This window comes from Echeneis naucrates, chromosome 6, assembly GCF_900963305.1.
Source record: "Echeneis naucrates chromosome 6, fEcheNa1.1, whole genome shotgun sequence".
NCBI classification, from domain to species: domain Eukaryota; kingdom Metazoa; phylum Chordata; class Actinopteri; order Carangiformes; family Echeneidae; genus Echeneis; species Echeneis naucrates.
In genome coordinates, this window is record NC_042516.1 from 15505032 (window position 1) to 15515376 (window position 10345).

General features: G+C 39.5%; 1 protein-coding gene across 1 annotated transcript; it reads right to left on the minus strand.

The window, feature by feature from the left end:
* Positions 1-1614: 1614 nt before the first annotated feature.
* uts2r3 (urotensin-2 receptor 3) lies at positions 1615-3418 on the minus strand. The gene has a single exon (XM_029505052.1). The coding sequence runs from the start codon at positions 3416-3418 to the stop codon at positions 2279-2281; it is 1140 nt and encodes a 379-aa protein (XP_029360912.1). The 3' UTR covers positions 1615-2278.
* Positions 3419-10345: the final 6927 nt, after the last annotated feature.

Consider the following 10345-nt stretch of genomic DNA (forward strand, 5'->3'; position numbering starts at 1 on the left):
TGAAACTACTTCTTGTCTCCAAGAAATTCCATTTAAATGGACAAATGTGCTGTGAGAGGGCCTCAGTTGTCTGTGGAAGGTGAATGGATATTGCATTAACTTCACAACAGAAGCTCCCCCTGTGGTGTGACCGCACGAGGCTCCAGATGATAACTGCAGTGGGAGCATTAAGCTCAGAGGTAACCAGGCCAGGTAAATGGAAACACATGGCAGGCAGCATCGACTACAGAAGGGCCTTACAGCCGCAGAAATAATGGCATCACAGTAGAAAGAAAAGCACCACATCCTTTGACAGATGCTTTTGGTATGTGTTTCTTCAACCTGTTGGTTTTACCATGGCAGTCAAGCCTTGCAGGACTTCTAAGGAGCCCCTATGCTTTTCCCCAACGAATGTTCCTACATGTCATCAATTTATACACATTGAAATAAATCAGACTTCACGTAACCCATGTCTCGTTTTATGTTGAATTTAAAATGAAATCACCTTAATAAGTCAATAAGAGCATGTACCCATAGACGTTACTGAATGTCTAGTCAAAACATAGTTAATGGAGCTTAATGATCCTTCTGTGTGATTCAGGTGGGCAAAGAAAAGCACTATTGCTGAGATATGTCACTTGAGATTGGATCTTAACGACCAGCAAAAAAAAAAACCAAAACAAAAAAAAAACCGTAAGGGATTAGTGATGCTTCTCCCTCTCCTTTCCAGGACTCTGTGGTTTTATTATCAGAAATCTCTTAAGTCTCTTTTTCATAAGCACAATATTTCTCAAAGATAATTACTGGTAGATTTAAATGTGTAATGGGTACCAATAAAAGAGAAAAAAATGGATCTCTAGTGTATTTTGGGGAAAAACTTTTTTTTTTTTCCTCCAGTTTACACCAAATTGAAAGTCACAATAGTAGGGTCAAGTTCTTCAACTGCACCGCCTCAGTACCAAATAAATAAATAAATGGCACGTTTCTGACCAAAGCACCATGTTCATGTGATACCACCCCACCCTTTTTGTCCCATCTTCTCATCCCATCTTTACTCCTCTCTGTCAAACAACAATATTTGCTCAACTGTGTCAAAGAGCAGCAGGGTTTGCGATACAGTACAGTGCAGTCTTTGAGTCGGACAGTCAGAGACAGCCCGTTGCTACAGAGATTCACAGAAACACCAGCCAGCAAGAATATAAACAAGAGCAGGAAAACCTGCAAGAGTTGCTGACACACAAACCAACGAGAATGTGAATGCAACGCAAAGACCCGAAGCAGGTTTTATTCTTTTTTTTTTTTTTTTTTTACGGGGGGTGGTTATACACCAAAGTGCTTCACTTCACCTTACTTTTATTCCTTATAGCTGTCGTGCGTGGTCTTTATTTGCTTTATTTGCTTGGCCAAAGTAACATTCAGTAACACAGCAAATTACAGAAAGCATACTCTTCATACAAGGCTATATTATTTGCATCAATATAAACATCAATTACACTCAAGACAAGAGAAGGCCATGCCAAGCAATGCATGATTGATATTAATTATACATTTTTAAACCCAACATGCAGGTCGTGGTTATAAAAAGGGGAATCGTTTTAGATGTGTCAGGGGTCAGGGGAAGCAAGCAAATGGCTCTTGACCTGCTCAGACATAATTAATCACATCAACAAACAATGTCTCAGAAAAATGTCCCAACAAAGCCCAGAACAGTTACAACCAGTTGTTTAAAGACAACATTTTCTTTGACGTTTCTCTGAAGCCAGCAGAAGTGCATCAGGGTTTTTTCTGGAAATAAAACTCTGCTCTTCTATTAACCAGATGTTGTATTAACCAGACAATTGCTATAGAAATAACAAGGATTACCATAGTAACCACTTGTGTAAAAATGAGATTGTATTACATCGCAGTCACAATTATAATATATAGATAAACATTTGGAACCATATTTTGCATGTAAACTTGTTCACTGCAGGTATTGGAGAATTTTCTATAATCACCAAAGTTTTTAAACCTAAATTCGATAATACATTATAGACATTGTTGTTTATTTTTGGTAACTCAAATATCATTACTATTTAATCTCCTAATAGGAAATTTTGTTCATTCGCAAAGCATTTACACAAAGTGCTATCATTCTTATCATTCTGTTTCCTAATTTCAGGCTAAAGCCTAATCAATGGTCTTTGGTACCATAAAGCATTCATGTAAAGTACTTCTTAAAATGTTTGCATACTGTTAAGAACACTTATATGTACACATTCACATTGTCTCTATAATTAACACACACTGCACCACAGAACTACTGCAATGGGCTGCTCTTGCGGCAGAGCAGATTTGCTGATGTCTGCGTCTGCCGGTTGCGTCTTCCTTTTCCAGTCAATAGAGTGTAGAAGAATGGATTCACACAAGAGTTTCCGTAGGTCAAACTTGTGAGGATACGGTTCACAGTCACCTGTGTTCCGACTGGCACCGTTCGCAGCATGTCAGGCTGGTACAGAGGCAGAAGTTGCCAGATCCAGAAAGGGAGAAAGCAGGCCCAAAACGCCAGGACAATACCCAGGATGAGGAGCAGGACTTTTGGTTTGGGAGCGCGGGGGGGACAAGCAGTGCTACTTCCAGTGGCCCATGCAGGCCGGGTCTGAGACACCCAATAAAGGCGTCCCAGAGTGGCATAAAGTGCTCCAATGGCCAGCCCAGGACCAAGGATGCTGGTGCAGAACAACACACTCAGATAGGCCTTTGAGCTTTGCTCATCCCATGCTGGCACACACAGCTGGCCCTCCTGGTTCTCACCATCTTCGAGGTGCAGGGTGATCATCATAGGCAGACTGAGAGCCACAGCCAGTCCCCATGCCAGGCCTACACGCAGCAGGCCAGAGGAGTTGGAGGAGGAGGTGTGTAGAGGGTGAGCCACAGCCCGATAACGGTCTAGACTCATGGCAGTGAGAGTGAAGATGGAGGCATGCATGGTGAGGAGGTCCAGGCTCAGCAGGAGGCGGCAGCCCACCTCACCAAAAGCCCAACCAGATGCCAGACTGTCGTACACAATGAAGGGAGCAGTGAAAAGGTAGAGCAGATCTGCAAGAGCAAGGCTTAGCACCTGGAGGTGAAGAGAGGAGGAGGACGAGGAGGAGGACATAGGGGAGGTGGAAGGGGAAGAGGAGTTGGCAAGGCAGAATGGTAAGGGTACTCTAATTATGCAGCAGGCCGGCCCTGTTCTATGCCTTCTGCCTCTCTTGCGCCTCAGTAGAAGGCCTAATGTGTAGAGGTTTCCTGTAATGCCCAGCAACGAGAGGAGGGAGAGGAGTGAGCAGAAAAGAGCTGTTGATGCCAGGCTTGGTGATGGAGAGATGGAAGGAGAGGAGGAGGGCACAGAGGCATTGTTGGTGTCAGGGTAGGTGTATGGGGAAGGTGGAGGCAAAGAACTTGAGAGGTCCATAATGTGACGTTTTGAAAGTTATAGAAGAATGCAACAAAGAAGCGTTTAAAAGCCTGCTTCAGAAGTAGAAGTTGCAGTTTAAGCAGAAACAGAGAGGGGGGAGGTAAAGTGGGGTAGATGGAGCCAAAAGGAAAAGAAAATCAGATGGAGAGGACAACAAAACCATATTTAATTAGTTTTTATCACAATTTTCTGTTTTTTGGGGGACAAGAAAACAAAAGCACAACAGTAATGTGGAATAATACTAGTAATAGTAATTTATGTATATTTGCTAACACTAGTTAAAGTAAACAAAATCATATAACATGTAGAAATGAAAATGTCAGCTTAACCAGGACCATTTATTTTTTTTACAGAAACAAACTATGGTTGGCATGGCCTTTACAGTTTTATAGGTTCCCAGTGAGCCAGGGGAGACTGTCATGGTTTTAGTAAAATAATTGGATTTTCAGTGTGGGAGGGCTCCAGTTGAAGGCTGTAAATTTGAAACGTCTAAAGGTTTGATCCTTCTTAAGGCCAGCAGCTGGGCAATAGTAGGACCCAAAAACATATATATATATATATATATATATATATATATATATATATATATATTATTTATTATTATTTTTTTTAATAACATTTTTTTTTTGGGGGGGGGGGGGGTCGTAATATTATACTTTTTCGTGCAGCAGTATTTTGGACAGTAAGTCCAATCTTGCTACTCCAGGAGGAAGAACTATATTATGGCGTTCGGGTGTGTGGGTTGTGATAATGGGCTGATCCTACTCTTCCAAGACTGATGATTTTGTCGAGAAATGTAATCTACATTCGAAAGCAGACAGAACTGGCCAGTATGAAACATGAGGACCTAGGCGACCTCGAGGTTAAGAGCCACTGTTGAACTGTGGAGGAGCAGCCAAACCCCTGCGGCGCAGCGTGCCTCAATACATTACCACCGACTCCTCTCAAAAAACAGCTGTGGTAGAGACTTATTTATGTCAAGGTCCTGAGAATCTGAAACTTATCATTTACATCCGTTCAGCTCAACTCTTTTAATTAGCTGTGGGATATGTGGCCATTTTCACAAATGATTAAAGGCCCATACATTTTAAAATGGACCAATAATTCAGTTTTGTCATTGAACATTAGCAATCTGATTCAAAATCCCATTTGTAGAGCATGCTCTTCAAAAATAGCTATAATAAATAGAAGGCCAGGAATCCACGAAGTCTGTAAAGAACATGACATAGAGGTTGCCTAGGGAAAATAAAACAAGAATCTTTTTCAATGCTAAAGAAAAATAACTATTCGCAACAGGCCTGTTATCCTCACGGTATTTATGTAGACTCAGCCATTAATTCTCCAGATGTGTTTTCTCAAACTTACCATAGAAGAATTCAATCCCAGATACCGTGAAAATAATATTCCAGCAGTTTTTGTGGCGAAAAAGTAAATTTTCCATTTTAAAATCTTCTGTTGTACATGTGTTGTCACAAAACCATCACCTCTGATCACTTGAAGCACAAAATTAGGATTATCTGTCTTCAGCAGGAGTAGGTGGTGTAGGTATGAACTGATAATCTTCCACCAAACTTTGTGATCTTATTGCCGCTGCTTGTTATGTCCATTCCTCAGTAAAGCTCTGTCTCCTCAGCTCAGTCTTTGATGCGTCTGAGTCAAAGGCAGAGGAGTGTGTGTGAGTGGAAAGGGGGTGGGATGGGATGCTGAGTGCAGGGGCCAATCCTCCATGGGACAGATATATATATATATATATATATATATATGTTGTGTTGCACTGGCCCAGGGAGCCCACTTGGGTGAATTAAAGTTGCTGTTTTTTCTCTTTGTCACTATTAATTGAAAACATTGCTTAGACAGAATATATAACCGTCCAAATTGATTGCAAATGCATTTTGACCCTCCAACAGTTAATAGCCATTAAAAAGACATTGGATCAGTCTATTTTGGTCCCATTAAAAAGGTTTGTGATATAAATCTGTCTGTAAAGTTTTGAGAAACAATGTGAGAAAACATCTTTTAAACACTGACTTCATGATTATTGCTGTTTTCCCATTTCAGTTGCTATGATTTATGACAAAGAATTAGTATGCCAGTCCACAGTTTTGCTGGGCATAGGCATGGGAATTTAAAAACAGAAAAAGTTAATATTTGTGTCTGTTTTAAATTCCTTTAGCCACTCTTAGTCGGATTTACTGTAAGTTGATCACGGTTTAATGATTCTCTAATCATTGTTATGCCTTTGAACCAAACATAAATCTCACTGTGTACCCACTGCAAAGTCTTTCCATGAAAGTCAGGAGTCTGACTAACCATAAAAGGTATTTCAACATCATATTTTGGCAAATAATCAGATGCTGTGTAAGTCATTGATACGGCCTCTCCTTTAAGGTTTAAAAGTTCCCAATTTATTCTGAGGAATGTGTGTAGAGGAAATTGTCTTATTCAGCAAACCCCTAAATTTTGTCAGTAGTACTTAGACAATTGATCTGAGATGTCCTTTTGGACTCTTGTTTGGATCATTACAGGCATTGGTGTGCATGTGAAGTAAGGAGGTTAACATGATAAGGACAGTGTATGTTTGATTCTTGAGTCAAGTAGACTGGACTGTCATGGCAAATTCATAGACTTGAACCACAGACACAGCAAGTCTGTAAAACGCCATGTCTGGTTTACTGTGACTTGGATCATATTTGTGTTAACGGGTCTCGTTTTTTTTGCTGACAAGATGAGAAAAGTAAGACAATCTAAAAAAAACTATAAATAGCAGTTGATTCTTCGACAATGACTGAATATGACTCTCAAGAGTTTAGACCCTGTGCAGCAAAGATAGAAAAGCCAGTGTATGACTGCTGTCATTTCATGACACGCTGCAATTCAACTCTGGCTCAGTGTCAATACCACATCAGCTCATGTTCAGTTACATGGCATCTCACTCCCCAGCAAGAACTGTGTACAATCACATTTAAACTATGGAGGATATTAATTATCAGTATTCTTGCCCATATCAACATTTTTCCACGTCACTCACAGACTGACTTTAAGGTCCGAAAGCATCACTGAATAAATGGGTCTTTCAGCAGTTATCAAAAGCAACTTACAGTTGCCTGTTATCCGCTGAGTTGTTTTTGGCCCAGCGGTTGTGGAGCCCACAGCTGTGGTTAGCCTGCTTCAAGAGGCTGAACAACTTGGAAATTATTTAGTTGTGACTAGCCAGTAAAAGGTGTGGGCTATGTACCTCGTGGAGGTAGTGGGGAGCCCATGTTGGCTATTTCATACACATAGTGGTGTACATAGGATAGACAGAGACAGGCAGTGTGTGTGTGTGTGTGTGTGTGTGTGTGTGGGGGGGGGGGGGGGGGGGGGAACATACCTATCCCTGTGGGGTGTGAGGAATTTGAACAAATACCTGGCACAGGCATGCCAAATTAGGAAAGAGGTGGGGAGGTGGGGCACAGAGACATGTGAAACACAGGCTTCCTCATACATGCAGGTATAACCACTTCTTCTCTACTGAAAATAGAGGTGGTGGCATTATTAGGTGCCCTCTCAGTATCACATACATTCAGAGGTGGAAAGGAGGAGAAAGATGATTATTAACTGTGAAAACAGACATTGTTCTTGATGTTCTGAACTTTGTGCAATTACCCTCAGGCCACACTTATTTATATGATATAATATCTCCAGTTAAACGTACATATCAATATAATATTCTTCATCTTCTTTTATCCAAATGTCTTCATTTTATTTTAGCTGTGTGCATGTCAGTTTCTTTTATAATTGTCACGTCTTATCTGTACTGTTATGTTTAGTGTTTTTAAAGCATTAACTTGAAGAGCATGTGTAATCTCATTATTATCAATATAATGACAGTAAAGTTTTCTATTTCCCTTTGTATTTGGTATTGAATAATGCTTAACTTTAGAATGCAAAAAAAAAAAAAAAATTGAGGGGGCTGAGTTCTGTGCTATTTATTTGTCTTTGTCCAAATTTATCAATCTCAGTCTGTGAAAACACATTATATAATTTTTAATTACATTTAGCTATGGTCTTTGTTCCAGAGCATGTGTTTGCCTCTATTATTCATCCACATCAATCTTAAATATGCAAATATGCAGGGTGTGAAGATGACGGCCCTGAGAAATGACTTATGTGCTCATTTGCTTTTCTGTGCTGTTATTGCAACTGTTGTGGTCAAAGTTGTTTTAGTTTTGGTTCGTTTGAGCAAAAGACAAAAATAAATAAATGAATAAATTGATGAATCAATTTGCTTTCTTAAAAACAAAGCAATAGACAGAACAAGGAAATATGGAATTAAAAATAGTGCTATTCTGTAGGTTGCAGCTTTTTTTCATTGGAATCCAAAACTATTCAATTAATTGAGTGACCATTTCAGCTAAATTGGATGTAGGATCTAACTGCTACGTTCAGTCAATAGATTCTTAGTTTTAATATTTGTCTAGCTAATGGAAAGAGAGCACTCCAGAACAGCTTCTATGTTGCTTCATCACAGTGGAAACAGTTACAGAATATGACTATGGATGGTTTATATTCTATCTATCCTTTGCACTAAACTGATCACACAAGTTGTGTGTTGGTTACATTAAGAGATTTTCTGCTAGATATTCTGGTGTTTCAGCACCTCAAGTGTCAAGATATCATGGGGCCAAACGCTCCCTGAGATGTCAAGAAGTTGAGTGTGTAAAAACAGAGAGAAGCTTGAGATCAGACCCGCACTGCCTTGAAAAAACAGTCTTTATTATTCTGTATATCTTCATCTATTTGTGCAGCACACCCAAAAGACGGGGCTGTAACATGTCTAATCAGTGGGTAGTCACAGTATGACGAACGTCCAACCTACAAACACTAACAGCTCCCTAACCTTTTCCTGGCTGTCCTTGCTGTCTTTGTTCATTTCATTAATTAACTTATCCATTTCTGAGTAAACTGACTGACAAATTGCCTGCCGGTTGATCGTCTGAGTATCGTAGCCTTGATTAAATGGGTGGACATTTTTGTGGGTGACAAACGGTTGTTGGACCAGGCTGATTCACAACTTGTGATGAGTTATTGATCCCCCTCCCACACTGCCTGTCTGTCTTTGTGGTTGTGCATCAAAATGTTCCTGTTCCCTCAATTCAAAGCTTCTAGTCTATTTTTGATACTCTACTATGGTATTAGTGTTCATATATTGTCTTGTAAATACATTTTACACATAAAAACAACATATTTTAAAAAGATGAGCAACAACTCATTGGTTCCAGATGCTGAATAGTGAATGTTTTCTAATATTGTTTTCTGCATGATAATGAAGTCAACATCCATCAATGTCAGATGAAACAATACATGCATTTTTGTTGTTTGATGAAATTCCAGATACCCAAAAAATTATCAAGTAAATGAATTGCTGCTCTCTGCACTGGAAAACATCAAGTTAGGTCTTATGGTCCTGTGCTCTTGAACTGATTCAGCAATATTATTGACCTAAAATTATCTATTTTCTTGTGAGGTAGTTTTTATTGAATACAGGCTCATGTCTAAGGGCAGACACCACATATTGAACCAATATGCACGTAGCCCTGAAATCACAGAGCATTAGATTTGGATCTTGTGTGACCATGACAAAATCTGGAACCTGTTATAGGACGCTCAGCCTAGGCTTGCTGCTGCATCTGCAGAAATAAGATCAGTCTTTCACAGAACGGCCCATTTGGAACATTATCACAGCAGCAGCATCTACTCAGCCTGCAGGGAAGTGAACCTTCTACATGTTTTCCAAGCAAAGTTGTTTGGTAATATCTTATCCTGCTCTGAATAGATTTATGAAATATACAATAAAAAGACCAAAATCATACTTTCATTTCATAGACAACATATTAATATTAAAATCCATGTTAGATCCTCCCAGGTAAAAAGCACATTTCTGCTGAAAAAGTATTTCTATTTCTATAGAATGAGGTGTGTGCCCAGGTATTGTTTCTCTCTGTGTTTAGCATTTTTCTGAGCTGTAAAGCACCCTGAGGCGTGAAAACTGCTCCTTTAGCATCTGCACAGCAGCTGATTTGAAATCTTGGCTTGTAATTAGAGCTCCAAAAACCAGGTGCATGGCCCCAGGTCAATTTGTAACTAGTGACCAGTCTAGAATTAAAACTTTCAAGTCCCAAATTGATGCACAGTTTTTAAACGTTATCAGGGTCACTGGTTGATACAAAAATAGTTTCAACCTGCCCACTGGTGGCAGAGAATCAGTATTGCGCCGCCACAATCTGCAATCACAGTTGGCTAATTATACAACATCATGATTGTTTACAAACATAAGAGCTTAAAACCTGGAGTCTCTAGAATAAGCAAATTATACTGATTCACTGCTGCAGATGTTTCCTGTAAGTGATAAAAATTTAAGTCAAGTAAGCAACTGTTCCAGCTTCCAAGTTACTGTTAAATGGTACATTAAATGGTTCATTGTAAATGCCATTGCATGAAAGTAACCCATGATCGAAGCTAAACAATGGAAATGTTGGCTAACTTTTGAGTTGCTAGAAATGAGCGCTGGTGGTTTTACACATCATTACTAGTAAAACAAATAAAAAGGATAGTTTTGTCCCTGATGCACATATTTCTCATTGCTTGTTTTAGGCTTCAACAACTGCACGTTTTACCACAATCAAATGAAGTCAGGCATTATTTACACATGGATGCTCATAGTGAAACACCGTTTGCTATATTTTCAAAGTATTTTTTCTTATTTTATAGGGAATTAAGCATTTGCAAGATAGAAAGCTGTGAGAGAGAGTGGCTTTGGCATTAATGCATCTCAACCTTCGAGCCTATGAAGCACACTTAAAATTGGGTTGGCGCAAACATACATTAGCTTTATTTGAATCGAGGATTTCACAGTTCATGCTCACGACTTTAAACCCTCAGTTA